This window comes from Myotis brandtii, unplaced genomic scaffold (assembly GCF_000412655.1).
Source record: "Myotis brandtii unplaced genomic scaffold, ASM41265v1 scaffold45, whole genome shotgun sequence".
NCBI classification, from domain to species: Eukaryota; Metazoa; Chordata; class Mammalia; order Chiroptera; family Vespertilionidae; genus Myotis; species Myotis brandtii.
This window is the reverse complement of record NW_005367209.1, coordinates 1,977,102-2,002,917: the sequence shown is the minus strand read 5'-3', so window position 1 is coordinate 2,002,917 and position 25,816 is coordinate 1,977,102. Positions and strand designations below refer to the sequence as shown.

At 41.4% G+C, this 25,816-nt stretch overlaps 1 protein-coding gene across 1 annotated transcript in view; it reads left to right on the top strand.

The window, feature by feature from the left end:
* PLCB4 (phospholipase C, beta 4) overlaps positions 1–25,816 on the top strand; it is a 290,061-nt gene that overhangs the window by 166,772 nt on the left and 97,473 nt on the right. The window contains 3 exon segments of the mRNA XM_014546473.1: positions 4,841–4,921; positions 5,709–5,768; positions 6,993–7,136. Of these exon segments, the coding sequence (XP_014401959.1) occupies positions 4,841–4,921; positions 5,709–5,768; positions 6,993–7,136 (285 nt within the window).

Below are 25,816 nucleotides of genomic sequence, written 5' to 3'. Positions count from 1 at the left end.
CTGTTATGAATTTTTTTTTAAAAAAAATAACTTCATTTCTCAGTGCATGAATTTAGTTTCAGTGTGCCTTTGACAGTCTAGGTGCTTGGAACACAAATGTGTACCAGAAAGTTTCAAGGACTGTGCCCCTTAAGGAGGTTATACTCTGGTGTGTGAGTCAAGTGATACATCAGTAAACAAAGAAATAAAATAATTAAAGACTGTGTTCAGTACAAGGAAGGACATAATCAGGATACTATAATAGAGAATAAGATGAGAGACCTATTAACGAGGTCAAAGAAAGCTCTTTTGAGGGGGGATACTTGAGGCAAGACCAATAGGGTAAAGAGGAGCCAGCTAATGCTAATGGCACTGGGAAGAGACTTCTGGACTGGTGGAACTGCAAGTGCAAAAGCCTTGAGGCTAGAAAGAACTTGAGAAGTTCAAGGAGAAGGGCTCTGATGATTGTAGTGAACAAAGATCAAAAAGCAGAATGAGATAAGGTCTCTAGCAGCTATATCATAAAGGACATTTCAGGCCATGGAAAGGAGTTGGGGTTTTATCTAAATATGAGGGGAATTATTTGCATGGTTTTAATGAACTGACTAAAAGTTTAAAGAATCAATCTGGCTGCTGTGGAAAGAGTATACGTAGTAAGATCAATACATGGGAGAGAGAATGATAGTTTGCACCAAGGTGGTAGTGATGGTAGAGATGGAATAAAATACATATGAAAACTACTGTGGAAGTAGACTTGTTACTGGAAGTGTAAAGGAAGGATGAAGGAAGTCAAGGATGACTTAGTTTCAGTAAATGGGTAGATACTAGTGATATGTATTAAGCTAAGAAAGTCTTGTGATAGAGAGGCTTGGAGAGAGAGAGAGAGGAATAAATAATTCAGTTATGAACATATTAATTTTGAAACATCTGGGTAGAGATGTCATATAGAGAGTTAGCTGTCTGAATTTTGAACTTGGAGAGGACTTGGTTTCTATTATAAATTTGGGAGTCATCAACAAATCCCATGAGGTCAAATGAAAGTAGAAGCACAGTAGAAATGAGAATTCCCAGAACCAAATCCTAAGGAACCTATAGCAGTTGGGTAGAGAAGGAAAAGAGATTAAAGGAGTGGAACACAATCAGGATGACAAGAATGGAGTGTTTCAAGAAGAAGGGAATAGTCAACCGCTTAGAGATCAAATGAGGTAAGAAAAGTGTGTATTGCATTTGGATTTGAGAAAGTCATGGTGAACTTGGCCAGAGAAGTTTTACAGGAAATGGAAGACAGATGGAATTGGTCAAAGATGGTATAGAAGAGAGGTAATGGAAACAAGGGATATAGACACATTTTTTCAAGATTTTATGCCCTAACATGGATTGGAGACATGAGGTAGTAAATGAAGGATGAAGTGGGAACAGCTAGAACATATTTGTGTGCTGTCAGAAATTATCTAATAGAAAAAAATGATGTGTGTTGGGTGGTGATAAAGGACGGACATTTTTTTGTGGGTGAAAGAGGATGGAATCTGGAAGAGGATTGAACCTGGAGCAGAAGTGGAAGGATTAACTTTTGTTGGCAGAAAGCATGCTTCATTAGGAAGGAAGAAGGAGAAAAGTTCTCATCTGATGGGTTTTTCAGTAAACCATAGTAATTGGCTGCAGTGAATTAGTCCTTTCAAAGAGTGAGGAACCTTTTCAGAAAGAGTTAAAAGTAGAAAGTCATTGTTGACTATCCATTTGAAGCTTGTAATATTGAATTTATTTTCCAAATTAATTAATTATTATTTTATTTTTTAATTATAGCTGACATTCAAAATTATATTAGTTTCAGGTGTACAGCACAGTGCTTAGGCATTTATATAACTTACGAAGTAATCTCCCTGGTAAATCTAGTACTCCCTTGACACCATACATAGTCATTACAATATTATTGACTATATTCCCTATGCTGTAATCTTGAATTTAAGCTAAATCCAGACAATCCAGTTTTTTTATTTTCTTTATCACGTTCAGTGATAAAATATGGATAGGATAGACTCTTAGTTTTTTGGCCAAGAAAACAGAAAATGAAGCAGAGGAGTTGAGGGTATTTGTGAGGAAGTGATTGTACTATTGGATCATGGAAATAAACTAGACAGGGACAGAAGTAAAAAGAGAGGTCTGATGGTAAGTAAGAGATTGGCAGGGTTAATGAATAGAAAGTATCAAAGAAGTCAGATAATGGAGAATGAGGACTGTCAAGCGACGGGCTGGAAGGATCATATGATATGGTCCAAGAGTGGGATGTTGGTAATCAAAATTACAAGGTGGTGTTGATATGCTCTGTGGGTATTGAGTTACTGAAAGAGGAAGAAAGGAAAAGATCATTATTCATTATTTCAGTTAAATAATGGCCAAGAAACTGAAAGTTCTACCTCAAAATAAGTTGGGAACACATTCTTGTTCATTGTATATATTTCATGGATCATCTCAAGTCGTAATTTGGAATTGGATAGGGTACACATAAATTAATAATGATGGTAGCTGATACATTGTGATCTTACTTTTTAAATACCAATTCAGGACATACTTTCAAACATTGGGCACTGTTAGAATAGTGCATGGGAAGTATCCTAAAATGTGTTAATTCTCATAGTTCAATCAGTTGATAGTTCTCATTTCTTAACCAGCAATGATATAAGACTCCCTATGGCCTTTTGGGTTAATATTAATAGCTTTTACAGGGTGGTCAGAACCCTCCTGGTCTAGTATTTATGTGCCCAGACTCATCCCCTGACACTCCCTTGATATGTTCTAAAAACACCAACTCCTTAGAAGTCCTCAGTGTCAGGACAACCCTGCATGTCTTTACAAAGGCTGCTCCCTCAGCATGGCCTCCTGCTTCACCTGGACTACCTGTATTCATTCTCTAAGACCCACCTAAAGGGTAGACTTCTGGGTCAAGCCTTGCCTAAGAAATTGAGCCATCCAAAAGAGCTACTGTGTGGATCAAAAAACATCACATATTGGCAATTTCATACTGTTAGTAATTTGCTATCCCTTCCTGAATTGTAACTGTGTATTAAGTACGTTTACCATCTCATTGAATTCCCATAACAAGCCTGAAAGGCAGGTGTAAATACTTCCATTTATTGGACAAGGATTCTGAGATTTAGAAAGGGTCTTTCTAGAAGAAAGTAAATGAAATAAATGTCAGAAATGGGTTTGGATTCCAAAGACCAAGGGCATACCATGCCCCTTCCTTTATCTTATTCATTGCTATGACTGCAGTGCCTAACTGTGCCTGGTACAGAAATATGTATGATAATTCTTCATCTGTCAGAAAACCACCCAAACAAATGGGAAGACTGGCTTTGTTTATGGCTTACAGGACTTTAAATTCTGTCACTGTATGATAGCCCATAGCCTTGACATTGGATTTACCTTGAGGCATGTTGCTGCTTCCCTGAAATTTAGAAAGATATGTTTTAACAGGTGAAGCTAAGAGTCTGACTGCCTTTAAAAATCTTAATCCTATAAGTACTCTCTGTTTCAAGACACTGCCTTGATCTGTGTTTGCCAGACAGGTTCCTTATTGCTGGAGTTGTAATAATTTAGGACAAGTTTTTTACTTATTTTTTTTATTTTTTAATATGTTTTTATTGCTTTAGGGAGAGAGGAAAGGAGAAGGAGAGAGAGAAAAACATCAATGATAGAGAGAAACATAGATTGGCTGCCTTCTACATGCCCCCCACTGAGGATAGAGCCTGCAGCCTGGGCATGTGCCCTGACCAGAAATCGAACTGGAGACCTCTCTGTTCATGGGACAACACCCAGCCAACTGAGCCACACCAGCCATGGCAAGGACAAGTTTTTTTAGATTATGAGAAGACTGTGTGGATTTGTTGACACATGGTTGCCAATTCTTGGTGTAATCCAGACAGAAGTCAAGAGGGCATCTGGGTTCACTACCTGAACACTCTTTTTCTCTCATTGACAAAGAATTTTCCTGTTCTTGGGTACAATGGTGATTTCTTGCTAAAGACCAGGAGTCCTTTGGCAAGTACAACATCGCTGCTCTGGGACCCTTGCATTTGGCTAGCATTCTTTCTTGATTTAAATTTTGATTCTGTAGTATTCACCAGAATTTCTGATGTCAAAGTCCACAGCAGTGGTTTTCAAACATTATTGTGCATCAAAAATCACCTGCAGGACTTGTTGGAACAGATTTCTTAGCCCCACTCCAAAGACTGATTCAGTCCCTCTGAGCTGAAGTCCTAGATTCTACCATTCACTCGAGCTCCCAGGTGATGTTGATGCTGCTGGTCCTAGGACTACCCTGTGAGGAGCTCACAGTGCTTGCTGCTCAAGTCCTAATTTACAGGACACCAAACGAGGTTGGATATCACAGCAAAAATCTTGGCAGTTTTCTGAGTAGACATCTGAGTACTGAATTGTGTAGACCCAAAAGAAAAAAAATGACTTTAAAAAAATTACCTCCTGATTTTTGACATTATATTGGGTAGGGCATTGAGCCTTCTGGTGTGTGTGGGGGAGCATGGGCTAGAACCTGGGAGTCCTTCCTTCTGGGAGCTCTTCTTCCAAGGCTTTGGAGAAACTTTCTTCCCTGTGACCTTCAAGACATGAGTATATTTTGTTCCTAAAGTTTCTATAGAGGAGGATGCTTCATGAAATGGATCAGTCTGTCATCTCGATACAAATGTGAATGAAACCATTCCATAATATTATAAGAAATGTGGTTAAGATACAAAAGGGCGATTTCTCATTTTCCCTGGTTAAGAGGCTAAAAGACACTTGCATTTTTATTAGATTCAAAATAGTGTCAGTCATGCAGATCAACACCTTTCTTTCTTTTTAACAGGAATCCTTTGTGTTTGAACCCAACTGCCTCTTCAAAGTGGATGAATTTGGCTTCTTTCTGACCTGGAAAAGCGAAGGCAAGGTATGGCCCGGGAACACCAAGTTGTTCTTTCCTGCTCTCTGGGTGAAATCATTTTATTTCTCAATGAGTACACAAGTACGTCTTGAGGGTATGGACCCATGTTTATTCATTCATTCAGAATTTTTAGAATTTGCTTCCAATGCCAGGCATTGGGAATACAGTGACGATCAGGCCATCATCCTAGCCCTCATAGACTCCAGGCTAGGAGGAAAGTCAGGCATTAAAAAAAAGGTACAAGTCATTGAGTGTTGTGAAAGGAAAGGTCAGGCTGCTACAAGAGCTTAAGACAGGCAGGTCTGATTTAATCGTGGGAATTAGAAAGGTTTCCCAGAAAAAGCCGTTCAAGCGGAAATCTCAATGGTGCATGAAGAACATGTTCAGCTGGTCACATTGCGGGGCTTAACTCAGTGCATGGCACAGTGGGCACATTTAGTGAACCTTTGAGCTGCATTTAACAAAAGTAGCATTGGAGTTATATATAAGTTAGCATTATTCCCACTTAATATTTCATGTACACCCATATATTTAATGATACAATGAAACTTGTCACTTTATATGTAAAAAAGCAACAGCATTTTGTAAATATTTTATAAATATTCAGAGTTGCATTCCTGTGTGTGTGTGTGTGTGTGTGTGTGTGTGTGAAAAAGAATGTTTGCTACAAATTATTATTGCTGTTGTTTACTTCCTCTTCTACCTAACTCTAATCAGCATTGTCTTCACCTTGTCTGTGCCATAGGTCTAGCATAATTTAGGCTCACTGCTGTACTCTATTCTCTCTTTTCAGGAAGGACAAGTGCTAGAATGCTCCCTCATCAACAGCATTCGGTTGGGAGCCACACCAAAGGTACCTGTGATTGGTGTTTGCTCTTCTCCTAAATGCAGACTTACTTCGATTGGAAATGGTCTCCTGACTGTTTAACCTCACACTGCCCCCAGTTACTGCCCCCAAATCACCAACTGGGAATTAAGAACAGACAGTTTAGAAATCTTCTCATCTATAACCGTTGGATGACTTGGATTGTGTTAGTTATATGAGAAATGTTATTAACCCTTAAAAGCAAAGCCCCTTGCATGATATCAACACCAAAGAAATTACTTGCAAGTCCCCCACCCTGTTTCAGCAAGCAGTGAGTGAGTCACTACTGCCCTGTGGTTGACGTGGAAATTTAAATGGCTTTGGTAGTCCCACATGTGTGCACTTGTGCGTGCAGACCTTGCCTCACCTTGAAGGATTGGTTGGCCTCTGAGAGAGGAAAAAAAAAATGACAGAGTGCATAAATCAGCCGTCTTCACAGTGACTGATTTGTTTGAATAAGAAATTGTTTGCACAGTGGTACTAGGAATTTAAAATACTTTTTTTTCGAGAATATTCTAGCACAGTTTTTATTCACTTCTCCATAATAGCCCTGCAGGTTTTTAGATATTCAAAACAAAATGATGTTCGAAACTTGTTTTTTTGTAAAGCTATCCTCTTTTGTGTTAGTTAAAATTTCTGCTTAGCTACATTGGTGCTTCCTACTGAGTTCCTTTCAAGGACTTTAAAGACGCTATTTTATTTGCTCATTTTATTTACTTGCACAGTCTTCATTCCGAATGAGGATGCTGTGCTTCTGGAGATGAGTACAGTCCTCTGTGTCCAGGCTAAAGGACTCAATCTCATGTTTGAATAACCCGGCTTTCTGGTCCTGGCATTGCTGTGCTTATTTGTATGAAACCTCAATGACTGTCCCTTGGGGAGAGACCCCCATGGTCTCTGTGGATGCAATCAAGTGCCCGTCAGAGCCTTTCCTCCCGTTGCCATATTCCAGGTCCTTCATAAAGACCCTCACACCTGGTTTTCTACATCAATGACATTCTAATACCTTTCTTACCAAATGAGTTGTGTGGTGTTAGTAGCTTTTACCGTGACAAATTTCAGAATAATGCATTTTTGTTAGAAAAAACACACACATTTGCCCATATGTGTGTATGTATATATATATTTTTGTCAAATGTAACTTCTTTATACCTGTGTCCTCCATGCGCTGTGATATAACACATTTCCTCTTATTTGTACACCTCTATACAGGACCCCAAAATCCTGGCTGCTCTCGAAGCTGTTGGAAAATCAGAAAATGATCTGGAAGGGCGGATACTTTGTGTCTGCAGCGGTACAGACCTGGTGAACATCAGTTTCACTTACATGGTGGCCGAAAATCCAGACGTAACTAAGGTAGCCCCAGTGAACCAGCCTCCTTCCCTCCCCCCATACGTATATATGTGATACAGGGACTATTTTATGTATAATATAATTTTGATATATTTTAAACAAATATTTCCATTTTTAAAAACTGTTTCCATTGCCCTGCTGGAATATTGCTATAGAAAATTAGCAAAGCACAATACCCACTGAGCATGCCGCTCATGTACATCAACAATCCAAATACCTCCTGCAGGAAATACCGGCCCGGCACCTCAAACTGGCATGTGCATAGGAATCATCTGGGATTTTGTTAAAATGCATATTTTGATTCACTAGGTCTGAGGTGGGGACAAAATTCTCCCTTTGTAATGAGCTCTCCTAGTTGATAAGGATGCTGCTGGCTGAGAACCACAGTGTGAGTAGCCAGGGCCTAGATCAGCACTGCCTAGTAGAACTGTAATGCGGGCAACAGATTACATTTAAATTTGTCTAGCAGTGCTCGTCCAGCGTGGCTCAGTGGTTGAGCATCGACCTGTGACACAGGAGGTCACAGTTCCATTCCTGGTCAGGGCACATGCCTGGGTTGTGGGCTTGATCCCCAGTAGTGGGTGTGCAGAAGGCAGCCAATCAATGATTCTTCCTCATCACTGATGTTTCTGTCTCTCTCCCTCTCCCTTCCTCTCTCGGAAATCAATAAAAAAAATTTTTTTAATTGTATCTAACAACTCCAGTAAAAAAGGAACAGTGAAGTTAATTTCAATGAAATAATTTATTTAACTCAATATATCCTAGTATCATTTTAACATGAAATTGATACAAAATTTATTAATGACATATCTTACATTCTTCTGTTCATACTAAGTCTTTGGAATCTAATGTGTGTTCTCAAATTAGCTACATTTCAAGTTCTTATTAGCTACACATGGCTAGTGGCTACCATGATGGGCAGTGCAGGTGTGGTTGTTTAAGATATCTAAGCTTATCCCCAATAAGTTATTAAACTATTGGGTTATGACCCATCTTTTAACTCCATAGCCAGCATGTCATTGCCCTGGCAAATGAGTGTGTCGAAGAGATTTTGGTTAATGAAATAGACAGCTTCAAATTTAAGTTACTTTTCTGCAAGTTGTTTTCAAGGTGTTTTACCCCTGAACAAAGCTCCCATTATCTTTCTAGGTGTGTGAAGAGGCCTACGCCTTTGCTATCCCATTACTGAGACCTGGGTTTGGGGGATGCAGGAGGCATTTCATTTTCCCGTTAATATTACAAGTAGAGACCCAGTTCAGAGTGGAATGATAAAGGCCATCATTAGAAACATCAAAGTGTTGAACTAGAAGGGAATGTACGTAAGATTATTGGGGGAAAATGAAATTAGAAGACTTAACCCTGGACCCAGAGTTAATTGGTGGCAGAGTTGAGTTCTGCAGATTCTGAGGTTATAAAGGCTCTTCGACCCTCACTCAGTGTGGGCCACAGCCCAGCAGCAGGGGCTTCACCCCAGTAAAGTTGCAGGCCCACCAGGCGCATTGATCCAGAATCTTCGGGTGACTCCTAAGTGCAGTGGATTCTGAGATGCTCCTGCCTGGCCCATTATCTTTGGAGCAGGAATGGATGCTCCATGTGACCTCAGAGCCTTGGCTTGTGGTGGTTCTGCTGGCTTGGTGCTGTTGTTCCAGGTCCCCTGCTTTGGGAGAATAGGTTTTGCAGTGCCTTCAGGTTCTTTCATTATGTTGCTCAGATCGACACTTAGTCTGAATGGTTTCTGGAACCCTGCTGATCTAAACAAACATTGTTCCTGCTACTTGTAGTTCATGCCTGCATCTGTGCTACGGAGGCCTTTTTAGTTGCTATTTGCCATAGCAACATTCAGTCCTAGAAGTCCATGCTGACAACCACGAAAAAGAGCTTGTTACTCACATCCAGATATTTAGTCGCCTGAAATTTTGCAAAATGACACTTCTGTAGACCTGTTTCCTGGCTTTTGTCAACTCGTCATATTACAAAAAAACAGTATGACTAGATATAAGCATAAGAATATGGGTTTGGGGACCAGGTTAACTGGGCTCTAAACCTTGCTCTTCAGCTGTGTGACTTAGACACACATTTTGCCTCTGTGCCTCATTTTCTTGGACTATGAAGTGGGAATAATACCAAAATCTCTGCTCTTAGGATTGTGTTTATTACATGGAACGTGCTTCCTACACTGCCTTTCTCATGTGTTAGCTGTATGATCACAGAGCCACAGAACTTTAGAGCTGGAAATGGAACTCTTCATTTTTCAGATAAGGACATGAAGTCAAAGGGTTAAAAGAACTCATGTAAGACTACACAGCAGGGTTGGCCAACGTACAGCCTAAAAGTAGGTCTTCTGATTTCCACATGATGCTATGCACTCCAATCATGCCCAGAGCCAGTCCCATCCTGGGAAGATGGCTCCATTCAGTAAATCCCATAACTATCTTGCCTTTCCTGGTTTGATTGCGATCAGTCTTGGTCCATTTTGTTTAGGAACCATATTCTGAAATCTGTACTCATGAGTAGGTAGTATATGTGTGTATGTTGGAGGCAGGGGGTATATACTTAAAGATAAGATTTTTTTCTAGTGTCAATTCCACTGACATTTAAGATTAGCTAGCCAAAAAAGTAAGGACTATAAAATAATTCTGTATTGGATTTTCATTTCAAACTCAATACTCTGTAAGCCTGCTCTTATTGAAGAAACGAAATGTTTCAGTTTCTGGGAACTGTTACTAGAAATTTTATATTTTATTAATAGTGTGATGTATAAGTATAAATCTCACTATCCAAACTAGATGGGCCATATTAGAGCATGCCCTGTTGGTTGATGGACACTTGATGAAGATATTGAAAATTTTTTCAGTATGTACACATGTATGTGGATAACCTTGCCCACTTCCTGGTTTTCAAACGTACCTGTATTTTTTTAAAATATATTTTTATTGATTTCAGAGAGGAAGGGAGAGGGAGAGAGAGATAGAAATATCAGTGATGAGAGAGAATCATTGATCGGCTGCCTCCTGTATGTCCCCCACTGGGGATCGAGCCCACAACCTGGGCATGTGCCCTTGATCAGAATCAAACCCAGTACCCTTCAGTCCACAGGCCAATGCTCTATCCACAGAGCCAAACCAGCCAGGGCTAGAATCTAGCTGCTTTTCACCACCGCCATGACTACAGTACAATCCAGCCAGTATTGTTTCTCCCCTGACCGTGGCCTGACTCTTTAAGTCTAGTCTCAAAACAGCAGCTGGAGCCATGTTATTAAAATGTAATCCAGATCACATCACTCCACTGCTCAAAACCTTCCACAGCTAATGAGGCCCTGCAAGAAGTGATTCTTATTTCTTTTTCCTTCTATCTTTATCTCCCTTTTCCTCCTTGTATTTTCTTCTAACCTCAGGGACTTTGCACGTGCTGTTCCTTTTGCCGGGAACATACTCTTTCCCCAGTATGTTTTCTCCCTCACATTTTCTCAGAACTCTGCTGAATGTCACTTTAGTGGGAACTCCCCATCTCCCCACCTCCCCCACTCCCAGCACTTCCTAACTCCTTATCCTGCTTTATTTTTCTTCATAGCTCTGACCACTGTTCTATACCATATACTCATCCGTTGTCTTCTTCCCTCCACATGAGGGAGAGCAATGTTTTTGTCACTTGCTTCATCCCCAACATCGAGAACGGTCAATGCTCAACATTTAATAAGTGCTTAATGGATACCTGTTTTATTAAGCTCTTTATGTTGACTGAATCAACAAATTCTAACCCAGGTGATGAATATGTATAACCCTTAGTGCTGTACAGCTCAAGTTTTTTACAGCTTAGCTCTCAGAAAGCTAAGAAGGTGATCTTTGGACAAGAAGAATGAGAACATGTGAGTTAGCGACAGTCAGAAAGGCCTGGGATTCCACGGTGTTATTTTTAGAGTCACTTTTCAGGATGCAATGGGACAGCTGCTGAGAACCAGGACACGACTGGAGGCTTTAACCCTGGTGTCTTGGCCTCTTTCCAATTTAGATCATTATTTTCTGCTTACCTAAATTCTTCCTGTCACTTCAGTTACAAAACTTAGCTCTCATTTCCTCTCCTTAAACCCTCTGTTAAAAGGACTTGCTAACAAATTGCTGGCACTTTTTCCTCAAACACAGTGTGCCTGTGGGTAATAGCTGAGTCTCATTGGTCATGTGGCTTAAAACACCTATGAATAAAAGCAGCCACAAGAAAAGGCATTTTCCCAATTTTTTTGTAAGCTGTGATGTAGCTTTTTTTTTTTTTCTGGGCCCATGCTTATCTCTTTGCCCTCTGTTACCATAAACTGTGCAAATAATAGTGAACATGTTAACTTCCTTTAGTTAGAAAAGCAACTCAGTTTCTCCCATGTATTTGTTCTGTCTCAGAATGCAACTCGCTTTGACAATTTCGGTCTCTGGGGAGCTGAAAGGGGTTCAGATGTTTTTCACGAAGTTACAGCTGGCCCTGCACAGCAAGCTGGAATCAGTCACAGTCCATAAGCCTGAAATGCAACGCTCATTTACAATATCCGCAAATAAGTCTGTTATTTTATACCAAGTTGCATTTCCCTTTGATGACAAAAATAAGCTGCCATTAAGAGTATCAAAATGCAAAGATTTGAATTGAGTTTAGACGATTTCCAGACTCCTCATTCTACTTTATGCAGGTTGTAAATATTTGGCAAACTGCATAATTATGCTTTGTAACCAAGTAACTCATCACTTAAGTGCATGAATAACTACCATAGAAATTAAATTTTAAAAAATGTTCTGTGTTCTTTTTGTATACAAGAAAGATAAAGTTGGCTTTATGCAGGTTGTAAATATTTGGCAAACTGCATAATCATGCTTTGTAACCAAGTAAGTCATCATTTAAGTGTGTGAATAACTACTATAGAAATTAAATTTTAAAAATGTTCTGTGTTCTTTTGTATACAAGAAAGATAAAGTTGTGTAGTTTATTACAGATAATGAATTCTTACTTTAGTATATTGGGCTGAATGTCAAAATCGCTTTGCTATTGAGTGAAAGGCTTACTGTAATGGTTCTTGGAAACTATAGGTTACTTGAGAATTTATTTTAATTAATATCCTAAATCTACTGACTAGGGATTAGAAACAATTAGATTAGTAATTAAAATAACAATTGAGCACTGGCCTGTGGACTGAAGTGTCCTGGGTTTGATTCCAGTCAAGGGCACATACCTGGGTTTTTGGGCTTGATCCCTGGTGAGGGGCGTGTAGGAGGCAGTGCCCATCAATGATTCTCTTATCATTGATGTTTCTCTTTCTTTCCCTTTCCCTTCCTTTCTGAAATAAACTATATTTAAAAAAAAAGATGCAATGCTCATTTACAATATCCGCAAATAAGTCTGTTATTTTATACCAAGTTGCATTTCCCTTTGATGACAAAAATAAGCTGCCATTAAGAGTATCAAAATGCAAAGATTTGAATTGAGTTTAGATGATTTCCAGACTCCTCATTCTACTTTATGCAGGTTGTAAATATTTGGCAAACTGCATAATTATGCTTTGTAACCAAGTAACTCATCACTTAAGTGCATGAATAACTACCATAGAAATTAAATTTTAAAAAATGTTCTGTGTTCTTTTTGTATACAAGAAAGATAAAGTTGGGTAGTTTATTACAGATAATGAATTCTTACTTTAGTATATTGGGCTGAATGTCAAAATCGCTTTGCTATTGAGTGAAAGGCTTACTGTAATGGTTCTTGGAGAAGGGATTTATTCTTTGTTTTGTTGAAAAACAATTAAATTCATGCCTGGCCGTCATGACTCAGTGGATGAGCATTGACCTATGAACTAGGAGTTCAGGGTTTGATTCCCGGTCATGCCAGATGCCTGGGTTATGGGCTCGATCCCCAGTAGGGGGCATGCAGGAGGCTGCCCATCAATGATTCTCTTATCATTGATGTTTCTCTTTCTTTCCCTTTCCCTTCCTTTCTGAAATAAACTATATTTAAAAAAAAAGAGAAAAATAATCAGGTTCACTATTTAGTCAATCCCTCCTACTGGCTTTGCTAACACCCTGCAGAGCCTTCCTCTCCTCAACCAATTTCTCTGCGCATAGTCAAGCATGCAGCTACTCAAAGAGATCAGACCAGAGGCCTCACCAAAAGCTTCTTAAAGAGGCAAATTCTCTCTGCTGGCATTTTGGGAAAATCTGAAATTCTGAGGGTGGAGCCTGATGAATCTGATATTCTGGGTGTGGAACCTCATGAATCTGAAATTCTGGGGGTGGAGCCCAGTAATCTGTGTTAACTAGCAGGTTATTCACCCAGGTAATTCTGATGCTGGATGAAGTTTGAGTCCTATTGCCTTAGCATACAAATGGATTTAGTCCAAATAGCACAACAATTTTGAACCAAAACAAATTTTTTTAAATATATTTTATTGATTTTTTACAGAGAGGAAGAGAGAGGGATAGAGAGTTAGAAACATCGATGAGAGAGAAACATTGATCAGCTGCTTACTGCACACCTCCTACTGGGGATGTGCCCGCAACCAAGGTACATGCCCTTGACCGGAATTGAACCTGGGACCTTTCAGTCCACAGGCTGACGCTCTATCCACTGAGCCAAACCAGTTAGGGCCCAAAACAAATTTTTACCAAATTGATTGACTGCAGCATACAGGGAAATCTCTAGACCTGTATATTTCACCAGCCTAGCCATTGATTAGAATTCACTAAGTAAAAACACAAAAAGCACTATTTAAAAGAATATTTCCATGACTCTAGAGATAGGTTTGTTTCATGCACACTCAAGTTTGAGAACCACTGCCCTGCAAAAAAGGTCAGTGAGGAGCGTTTATATCCTGCTTCCCTGGCAGGAGCCTTGAAGAACTTACAGTAACTTCCCCATCTGCTGCCCTGGCTCCCCTGAGCCAATGCCTGCTAGATGCTAATTAGCTGAATATAAATCTGAATTTCCCATCTCTCATCCCAGCCCCAATAGCCTTCAGTTAGTTGGAGGCTCAAGTTTGGGATGGTGTATGTGTGTTAATAGTGTGTGTGTGTGTGTGTGTGTGTGTGTGTGTGTGTGTGTGTGTTTGTGTGTCTGTTTCCAAGTCTGAAAGTTGACATTTTCTTGTTTCATTTTGGTTTTCTTTTAAATATTCTGAAGTCGTGTGAAAAAAATCAGTGAGGGGCCATAAAACACTTTCTTTATTAAGGACAGAGCTATGAATCAAAGCAGATGAGTGGTTGTGAGTTCATGAGTTCATAAACACCGGCCCACCCAGGTGTTTTTTTGCCAAATAGAGATAACGTGGTTCATATGTTTATTTGCTGGGTTGAATGTAGAGACCATCCAACTCTCTGTCTTGGGAGGGCTGCGTTCATCAGTGAGTCTGTGGAGTGGGTGAAACTTGTCTCCTTGGCCTCCCACAACCACCTTTCATCTCTCTTGCTGCCTTGGATCTCAACCTACTCTTGCAACACCATCTGTCCCAGAATCCAGTACTTCAGTGTCTCATCCATGGTGGCACTCTCTGAATTCTGAAATTATTTCTTTATCTTTGTAGCACCAAAAGCTGTCATTCCTTTAGACCAGAAGTTGGGAACTCAGATGCCTACAGATAGATGATGTGAATATGAAAAAGTGACAGGAGAAGACAAGTAGGAGGCTGTGTAGACTGAGTGAGTTGAGTGTCCATACCCATAGACATAACCATTGGGGTGGGTGGCCCAGGGTAGAGGGAGAATAACATCCACTTACTTCCAGCCAATTTTCCAGCTATGTGAACATGTACCTCAGGTTGCTAATGTGGTGGTAGCAGTGCTTTTACCATGAGATACTGGATATCTGGATTTTTTACATGAAATCTCCCGATGTGAAAAGGTTGATAGATATATTCGCCTCTTAAATATTTGTGTGCCAAATGACAAGCCTGCCTGTGGAAAGTAGGAGGCTGTGTAGACTGAGTGAGTTGAGTGTCCATACCCATAGACATAACCATTGGGGTGGGTGGCCCAGGGTAGAGGGAGAATAACATCCACTTACTTCCAGCCAATTTTCCAGCTATGTGAACATGCACCTCAGGTTGCTAATGTGGTGGTAGCAGGGCTTTTTCCATGAGATACTGGATATCTGGATTTTTTACATGAAACTCCCGATGTGAAAAGGTTGATAGATATATTCGCCTATTAAATACTTGTGTGCCAAATGACAAGCCTGCCTGTGGGTCAGCCAGCATAGAGTATGAATGCACTTTACTAAGGTGAATGCCAATATCTATTTAATGTGTTCACCTCATTGTCATTTTAAACAAAATACCTGTTTCTTCCTTTTTTAATTTCCTTCAGTTCTTCATCCAAAAGTTATTTTTTGATGAATTCTAAACTTGGACAAATCATTTTCACTATATGGGCCTTTTCATCCCCCAATAGCAAAAGAAGGGAGTTGTACCAAGTGTCCGTTGATGTTACTTTCTCCTATAAGACTTAAGGAATCTTTTTGCAAAAAAAAAAGTTCTGAATGCCAGGAGAGCACATGGGACTTGCTTCTCCTATAAGACTTAAGGAATCTTTTTGCAAAAAAAAAGTTCTGAATGCCCAGGAGAGCACATGGGACTTGCTTTGACAAGACACTTGATGAAAGTCCCAGGTTAGCCTAATGGGAGTCCCATCACCATCCCTCAGGCCAGTTGTCCATCTACTGGGGTAGGAGGCTCTGTGGTTGGAGAAAGGAGGGGAGATATTTCCATCAAAGAAGCGGGATATTGTACCCAGGAGCAGGAGGGCCTGCTGGTCACATTATGGTGATGTCTATGGTGTACAGTCCACCAGAAGAGAGAAGGCTGTGCCGATGGGAGTTAGGACACACGCAGAGATTTGAAAGCAGAGGCATGTTGAACTCACAGTGTTGGGTCCAGCGAGAAGACTAGAGTAAACATTTGAGAAATTGGCAAATTAGGCTAAAATTGTGGCCTGCTTTGAGTGCCAAGTCACAATCCTTGTAGAATCTGCCCTAAAGATTCTAGAGAGGTAACAGAGGTCATGACTTGCAGTGTGGGAGGGATGCACCACAATCTTTACATTCTGAGAAGATTGACATCCTATATAATAAAAGCCTAATATGTTAAGTGTCCGATTGTCTGGTGAATGGTCGACTGTTCAACAAATCAAAGCATAATATGCTAATGATACACTCAGGCCGCTCAACCGCTCACTATGACATGCACTGACCACCTGGAGGCAGACGTTCCAACTGGTAGGAGCTTGCTGCTGGAGTCCAGCCGATCAGGACTGAGCAAGATGGGCCAGACACTCCCTGGAGCCCTCTGGTGGTCCCTCCCCAGCCAGCTGGCCCCGATAGGGACTGGGCGAGACAGGGCCGGGCACACCCTGGAGCCCTCCTGTGGTCCCTCCCCTGCCCAATCATGCACCAGTGGGGTCCCTTAGCCTGGTCTGCACCCTTTCACAATTCTGGACCCCTCAGGCGATGTAGGAGAGCCTGTTTCAGCCCGATCCCCCAGGCCACTCACCTTGGGAGGGCACCAGACACAGAGCTCATGGCTGATGAGTGCTGCTATGGCAGCGCGAGCCTCTCCTGATTGGGACTGATTGGGTGAGAGCCCACAGCAGGCCCAGTGGGGCTGGGATGAGTGGGAGCGGCAGGTAGGAGCTGCAGGCGGCGTTGGACTGCAGGTTTCGGCCCGATCCCCACAGGCCACCCTGAGGGGCCCCACCCATGCCTGAATTGGTGCACCGGGCCTCTAGTATAAATGGCAGCGCGAGCCTCTCCCGATTGGGACTGATTGGGTGAGAGCCCACAGCAGGCGCAGTGGGGCTGGGATGACTGGGAGCGGCAGGTAGGAGCTGCAGGCGGCGTTGGACTGCAGGTTTCGGCCCGATCCCCACAGGCCACCCTGAGGGGCTCCACCCATGCATGAATTCGTGCACTGGGCCTCTAGTATAGTTAATAACATGTGGGTGAGAGCACTGCTTCTCAAAGTGTGGTCTGGATCAGCAGCTTCATCATCACCAGGGACTTGTTAGAAGTGCAGGGTCTCAGGCCCTACCCATACCTGCTGAATCTGAATCTATACTTGAACAAGATCTGTAGGTGCTTGTTTTGCACATTAAAGTTTGAGAGGTTCTGAGACAAAATACAAGAAAATTAGTTAGTTGTCTTTGGCTTCATCTAGTTACCCTAGGACAGTGATGGCGAACCTATGACACGCGTGTCAGAGGTGACACGCGAACTCATTTTTTTGGTTGATTTTTCTTTGTTAAATGGCATTTAAATATATAAAATAAATATCAAAAATAGAAATCTTTGTTTTACTATGGTTGCAAATATCAAAAAATTTCTATATGTGACACGGCACCAGAGTTAAGTTAGGGTTTTTCAAAATGCTGACAGGTCGAGCTCAAAAGGTTCGCCATCACTGCCCTAGGAGGAATCAAGAGAGGTTGTTCCTGGGTGAGGTTAGAGACGAAGTAAAGGTAGAAACCAGATTTTAAATTTCGTTACCTAGGATTATGATGATACAGTTAGAAGAACTTGAGGACCTGGTTACTTTGGGACAAGAGGGGAAGGGACAATGAATTTGTTTAAATATTTCCTATGAGGAATGTGTATGTCATGGGGCTGCTGGGAATCATACAGAGCAAAGGAGATCACTGGCTACCTGGGGGCCCTCAGTGCTTATCTGTGGGGCCTGCCCTGGTCTGCACATCCCTGGTCTGTACGACCCTGTGTTCTGCATCTCTTAACATTCTGAAAGCAGCTGTCTGTTTTCCTTTGGAACCCTCTACTTAAGTATTTGAATATGGATTTCAACTGTAATTTTTCTTAGCACTGGACTTACCTAAAAGTAAAGCACCTTGTCAAAATGCATGTTCAGGAAACTGGAGCTGTTGTTTTCAGGGAGTTTTGTCATCAACACCAGTGAGGGTTCCTTGGAATAGTGAGAGGATCAAAACGAGAAAGAAGCCTGGAGCTATGTCGTAGCGCCCTGGCCTGCAGCAGCACTGAGCATCCTGGCAAAGTCACTGTCAGCTTTTGCACGGACCATGCATTTCTACTCTTTAGTGATGTATTCCGAATGCACATTGAGTATTGCTCATGGGGGAGCATGTCCGTCCTCTACATTCCAGAAAGTACAGAGGAGGAAAAAGAAGAACATAAACCCCTCCTAGAGAGCATTGCCCCTCTCTCTGTGTGTTTTTTAACTGAAGTGAAAAACATTTTTGAAGTGTTTTTTAACTGAAGTAAAATGCACAAACATAAAATGAACCATGTTAAAATGAACAGTTCAGTGCCATTTGGTAAATCACACTGTTGCGGAACCACCACCTCTACCTAGTTCTAAAAACATGCTGTTCTTCGTCTAAAGGAAGCCCTGTGCCCGTTAAGCAACGTGTCTATTAAGCTTCCCCCAAACTCCAACCACCTTAATGTGTCTTTTTTAATGCACATACAATTTTCTTTTATGCACAGTTAGGCTCATGCTGTTTATAGAGTTTAATATACTATATTTTATAATTGAAAAAATTCCTTCGTGTGCATTTCCTTGGTCTTTATTTTTTTTTCTTGGGCTCTGTAATTATAAATCCCCACAACCTTTGAGGTTGATTTTCTGGTGTTACCAGCTCATCCTTCTTGGGAAAACTTCCAGCCTCCTGGGCACTTCTGTTCACGATGCTGTGGTCTTCACCGAGGTCATGTTTCCATTGCTGGGCCTCTCTTACCCTCTCACCGTTGTGTTTCATGAATTTGACAGATTTCCTATGCAGACGGTCTAGGTCTGGGCTCATCCCAGAGCAGCTCATTTGCCCTAATTGCAAGTGTTATCAAATGACTCCACCAAGGGAATGCAAAACAAATTACTCTAATTGCACCAGAAACATAATATGAAGTTTGGGTTTCACCTTTTCGTCCCTGGGAGAGAAAAATGTCACTAGCTTTAAATTGCTTCTCCGCGTACCACAAAGTGCCAGTTTTTACTGCTAGCAAAAGCTGCCATCGAGAACATGATATGCGTAACGTAGGCCTGCACCTGTTTGTATGCTTTCTAATCTTGGGGTTATAATTTTAAAAGGGGATCCATGAGGAGGTGGGTAGGGCACCTCACCTGCGATGACACTCCGTTGCCTCCAAGCACTATGATCTTGAGCAAATAATTTAATAATCTTATAATCAGGGGCTGGCAAACTGCAGCCCATGGGCCAGACCAGCCCTCAGCTGATTCTGTATGACCAGTGAACTAGGAATGGCTTTTATATTTGAAAGGGTTGTGAAAACAAAATAAGACATAAAAACTGACCAACAGAGAATCACATGTGGTCTCCAGAGCCTGAAATGTTTATTACCTGGTCCTTTATAGAAAAGGTTTATTGCCCAGCCTGTGTGGCTCAGTTGGTTGAGCGTCGACCCCAAAATCAGGAGGTCATGGTTTGATTCCCTTTCAGAGCACATGCTAAGGTTTCGGACTTGATCCCCAGTAGAGGATGTGCAGGAGGCAGCTGATCAATAATTCTCCCTCATCATTGATGTTTCTATCTCTCTCTCCTCCTTTCCTCTATCTGAAATCAATAAAAACATTTAAAATTTTTTTTTAAAAAAAGGTTTGCTGATCCCTAATAATCATAATAACAAGAGCAGCAGCAATGAAGTTTTTTTTTTTTTAGTTTATATTGAATAGCAGACCCTGCTCAAAGCACTTGGCATGTATTATCTCATTTAAGTCTCACAACAATTTATGGGATGGGTATGATTATCCTCATTTTACAGAGGAAGAAATTGGCCTAGACAGGTTGAGTAACTTGTCCAAGGTCACACAGCCAGTAAGTGGCAGAGCTGGTGTTTTGAACCTGGGCGGTGGATCCACTCCAGATCCTGAATTCTACCACCACCCTATGCTGCCACTCTCAGGTTGGGGGGCAGCCATTTCCACCTATAACATTGTGCAACCTGACTATACTCTTTAAGATAAATATTTAATACTAGAGGCCCGGTGCGTGAAATTCTTGCATGGGTAGGGTCCCTAGGCCTGGCCGGTGATCAGGGCCGATCTGTGGGGCAAGCGGCAGGGTGATCGGAGGCCCCCACCCACTGGCACCCGCCTTGGCCTGGTGCCGCCCGCTCTCCTGCCCCACCCCCCACTGCCGCCACCTGTCAGGGCCTGTGGTCTGGGGGCAGCTCCTGCATTGAGCGTCTGCCCCCTGGTGGTCAGTGTGCATCACAGCAACCAGTCATTCTGCAGTTCAGTTGATTTGCATGTTAGGGTTTTATATAGAGAGATCGTTATCTGTGGGAGGTGTAAGACTTGGGAAGAACAGCACTTTCTAAATTGATGGGTAGCATAATGGATTCCTCAAAAAAAAGGTCCACATTTAAAGGGGTTCCCTGGTCACGTAAGGATCAGAAAGCTTACAGGTTTCTCTATGGTAGGTAGCACTCTGAGAAATGTCACTATTCCATATCAACTTCAGCAGAGGGTGGGGGAGGCTAGTCAGCTATTCCCCAAACTTTATTCATTTTTATTTTGATCTATTGAAGGGACACAAATGAAAATCTTTTAGAATGACTATTTTACAGGAAAAAGTCAGCAAATGACATCATGGAGGCATTCTTCAGCCCAGTATTTTTCCAGAAGGATCAAAAGAATGGAATCTAGGCATTCATTTATCATCTTCCCCATAAACATTATTTTTATTGTCTCTGTTTTCCTGCTGCCATATTTCTTCCTTCCCTCCCCCTCCCCTTTTTGGGGGCACGCAGGAAAGTGGGGGGACTTTTCCATAAATAATGGAAAGTTAGATAATGAAACAAACCCAGTGGCTTAGATTCTTTTTTAGCAACTCATATTAAGTCCTATTCAGTTTATAGGATTACATATAGATTGATGTGCCCGAGCTAATAAACAGGTTGATGCTGCCTGGGCAGGAGTTGGCCCCTTGATTGATTGTATCTGTCTCAGCGCCTCAGCAGGTAGCATTTGTCTGCGTGTGGAAATGCTGTTCATTTCGGCATGACTTAATTTGCCAGCATTGTCAGGAGGATTGGGACCTCAGGGATTATAAGCACAGGCATCAGCCAAAGAAACAACTTCATGAATATCTTTCAACTCAGCGGTTGTTCATTCATCTTTTACCCACCAAGATTTTGCAAATTTGACAGTTGAGACCAAAAATGCATTCTCACAAAACTGGTGGTTTCTGACTGGCATAGGGTGATGCTCTTGATTTTCTCAAGATCTTAAATTTCTTCAGTTATTTTAGAGTTTTTCAATGGATGCCAAATAAGTGTTACATAAAGTAAATAAAATGCCTCATTTTCTTTTTGAATGATTTCTGGGATTTGTAGAACTGGAGCTGCTCTGTGAACTCTGAGGCACTAAAGAACATCACATATTGTTATTTAAAGTCAGTAGGCACTAGTGAACATAGGCATGAATGTATTCTGAATGTCCTTTGTGTGTATGATTCCTTCGGCTGGGTCTGCAATATAAACTGACAGCAGACAAGAGAAAAGGCATAGAAATTTATTATTTTTTATTAATTTAACTCATTATTATTATTTTTTTACATGCATGGGGGCATTACAGAAAGAACTGACTACCCAAAGGAGCAGTGACATTTGAGTTTATGTAGCATCTTAATAGGGGAAAGAGGAGCAAAAGGCCACTTATGGGAGAGCAAATGATTTTTAGGGAAGATTAATGGACCCTTAGGAGAAGAGATAGATATGAGAGACGAGATAGTAGATATGAGAGAAGAGATAGTAGATATGATAGTTTTGTGTCATTTTCTGTTTGGGTGTGGTGCCAATTTTTTATCTTCCAGTAGAGAAGATTAAAGTTGGTCCGGGGGGTGGTGGTGGGGAATGGAATTTTAAGATAATTGAGTTTGTGTGTTTTTTAAAATTGATTTTAGAGAGAGGAAGGGAAAGAGAGAGAGAGAAACATCCATTTTTTGTTCCACTTACTAGTATTGATGTATTCATTGGCTGATTCTTGTATGTGCCCTGACCAGGGATTGAACCTGAACCTTGGCGCATAGGACGATGTTCTAACCAACTGAGTTAAGCTCCCCAGCCAAGGGCAAGATAATTGAGTTCTTTAGGGAGGCTCTGTTTTTAGGCAGTTAAGGGATTTCGGGAATTCAGATGCCTTGAGCTGAAAATAATTCTTGTGTCCAGGAGTCATATTTTTGGGTGGCACATTCTTCAACAGTATGCTGATCAGAGTAGATATCTGGAAGGAGATGTAGTTATTTGGGACAAGGTTCTATAGGTCCAATGGGTCCAATGGAACATGGTTACAGAGTATCTTGCCAAATGTGCCTTGGGCAGTGCAAAAATTGTCTCTTAGGAATGGTAATGAACAGAAACAGATCTGGTATGAGAACTGGACATTCCATTTCTGAGTGATGACCAAGCACAGTGTCCTCTCCTTTCTTCTGACTATTTAGAAATTCTTTTTGACATAACTACCCAGTGTTGTCAAGATAACTAGCCAGGCTGGCAGACTGTTTTGACTGTCTGTGAGTGACTAAACTAATTTTGACTAGGAAAGTATAAATATTATCCAGCTCCATCCAAATCTATCTTTGAAACACAGCCTCACATACTCATATATGGCAGCTTATTTCCTGCCCAAGTACTCATTTGCCATGCTCTGAAGGTAATTTAAAAATCAGATGATGCTTAATACATTCCTTCTTTAACCTTCTTCAGCTTTACTCTGTGGACAGAGAACAGCAGATGAAAAATGTGTATTTTCTGGAAGACACTCAGGCTACGTCAAGAGAAAATAAAAGTCCCAGTTGCTCTCTTTCAGATTTTAAAATTTTATTAAAAGTATTATTGACTTCCCAAGGGCTTTTGAGATTACTATGGGCTTGTCTCTGTATTGCTATTCTCTTTTTTTCTTCTTCTTTTTTTTTTTTTTTTTTTTTTTTTTTTTGCCAAATCCCTATCGTTGTTGACCACGAGCTTGGATAGCTTGCTGTGGGTCATTCATTATCATACACTCCTTAATTAAATGTTCCATCCTGGGTCTCACAATTGGATTTGTCTAGGGTTGCATGCTTAGCTCCTTTATTATGTGTGAAATTCATCATGGTATCTCTCACTTTTCTCTTCTGGGGTAGCAGTTATGGGGACTTCCAGGTTTCTTTGCCTGATTTGTTCTCACTGTGAACGCTGTCATTGGCTGCCTGTTTGACTTCCATCCCAGGGCTCTGAGGGGGTTGCCACACTGACATGATAGCTTGTGAGACTGACATTCTACCTGCACTTCTCTCTCTCCTGCGTAGAGCCAGGAGAAGGTAGTTGAAATGACAGAGAAAAGTTGTTTTTATATTTTCTTCCTAACATGATGTAAAAACTGGTCTGTTGCTAGATCTGCTCCCATTTAATTTTAGAATGGATTTAGCATCCTAGATGAAAGGATAAAATGGTACTGTGTGTTGTCAAGTCCTGCCTAAATCTCCACTTTCCTGCTTTGACCTCTGGGGTTTTAGAATCCTTGGGCCCTGCCTCAGATTCGGGCCAAAAGCCATGGGACTGAGCCACTAGGATGGCACTCAGCCTCCAGGTACTCCTGCTGTGGTGTGAGCTCCAGCCTTGTGCTCAGGCCTCATCGCTGCACATGGTTGGCGCAAGTGACTGGTGTTCTTAATGTGTCCTCTTGTTCTTGTTTTGAGACCTCCGTCTTATCCTGAGACCTGTCTGGTTCTGAGACCTCTGTCTTATTTCTGTACCAAATTATTGAGTGCGTGTTCTCCCAGGAAGCCCAGTCCTGGCCTGTCCTGATTTTGCACTTACCTGTCCTGAAACAGGGGGAGCTGTTACCTCTAACAGGCTTCTGCAGGGCCATCTCCTGCTGCCTGGTGAGATCCCGCAACATCACCAGCTCCTGGGTTTTCTGTGGCTCCAGAACTTCCTTTGAGCCAACCTCCCAATGGCTGCCAGCATTGCTTTTATAATGCTTAGAACTTTCTCTAAAATAGGTTAACACAACAATGATGTGCGTGTGGTGTGTGTGTGAATTTTAATCCAAAACGGGGAATGAAAATTTAAAATTTAATGTGTCTCAATTGGTATTACTCACCCTAAGGGTGGTTAGTGAGTATATGAAAAGCTTGACTCAAAAGCTCATGGCCCATTCATTATATATAAATTATACCTCAATAAAATTGATTAAAAACAAAACCAGACAAGTCTTTTCTCCAGTGGCTACCTCTGTACCCTCTTCAATTATCTTTATCTCCGATTAGCGCCAGATGCTCGAGTACCAGCATAACTCAGTGAGTGCTGCAGGAGAGTCACCTGGAGGGCCTGTTCAATTGCAGGCTGCTGAGCCATCCCCAGAATGTCCAATCCTGTAGGTTTGGGGTGGGGCCTGGGAATTGGTATTTCTAATACACTCCTGTGTGAAGCTCATGCTGCTGATCCAGGAACCACTTGAGAATAGCTGGCATAGTGAAGAGCAGAACTGCTGTTTCATTGGTGGACTTCTGAGTAGTACTGAAGATACGCAGTGTCTAGAAATAACACACAAGCCCTGCTACCCTTGCGTGAAAAAGGCACAAAAGACAAGCCCACATGCCTGCATGGCATCTCTTGAAAGCTTGTAAAAAATACAGAATCTCTGGCCCGGACAATGTGGCCCAGTGGTTGAGTGTCGACCTATGAAGCAGGAGGTCATGGTTCAATTCCAGATCAATCAGGGCACATGCCCGAATTGTCGGCTCAATCCCCAATGGGGGGCAGGCAGGAGCCCGATCAATGATTTTCTCTCATCATTGATGTTTCTATCTCTCTCTTCCTCTCCCTCCTTCTCTGAAATAAATAAAAATGTATTTTAAAAAAGACAGACTCTCCAATGCAGACACTAGACCTATTACATCTGAATCAGTACTTTAATATAATCCCCAAGTGATCCAAATGCACATTAGAGTTTCAAAAATACTGGGGTAAACTAAATTTAGTGTATGTGGTCTACTTCAGAGGTCCACAGTTATAGATTCATGTTAGAATTATCTGCAGTGTCTAAAAAGTAGATTGATGGTCCAACCACTCTCATATTTTAATGTGAATTTTCAGGGGTGGAGTCAGGCTTCTGAAATGTCTTCTAAACTCCACAGGGGATTCTGATGTACAACAGGCTCTGGGAACTACTAATCTTGTCTCTGAGTGCTGTCCGCAGTTTCCTTTTCACACTGCACCAGCTGGAAGTGTCTTCCCTTTGGCCTCCCTTCAAAATTAAATATTGACAACTTAATATCAACTAATACCTTATCCTAACTGAACTGAAATGATTTCATTCACTTTGCTTATATAGGCTCATAAGAGAAAACATCTTGGGTTCTCCCTACAGTGTCTTTTTAAAAAAATTTTTTTCATTGATTTTTAGAGAGAGGAAGGGAGAGGGATAGATAGAAACATTGATGAGAGAGAAACATCATCAATTGCCTGCCTCTTGCACTCCCTCCACTGGTGATTGATCCTGAAACCTGGGCATGTGCCCTGACTGGGAATTGAACCAGTGACCTCTTGGTTCATGGGTAGACTCTCAACCACTGAGCCACACCAGCTGGACTTCCTACAGTGTCTTTACTCTAAAATCTGAGCCACTGCCTATATTTAGCGGCAAATGCTCACAGTTTAGTGCAAAAGCTCAATGCCTTCCTAAAACTAGCTGTCTA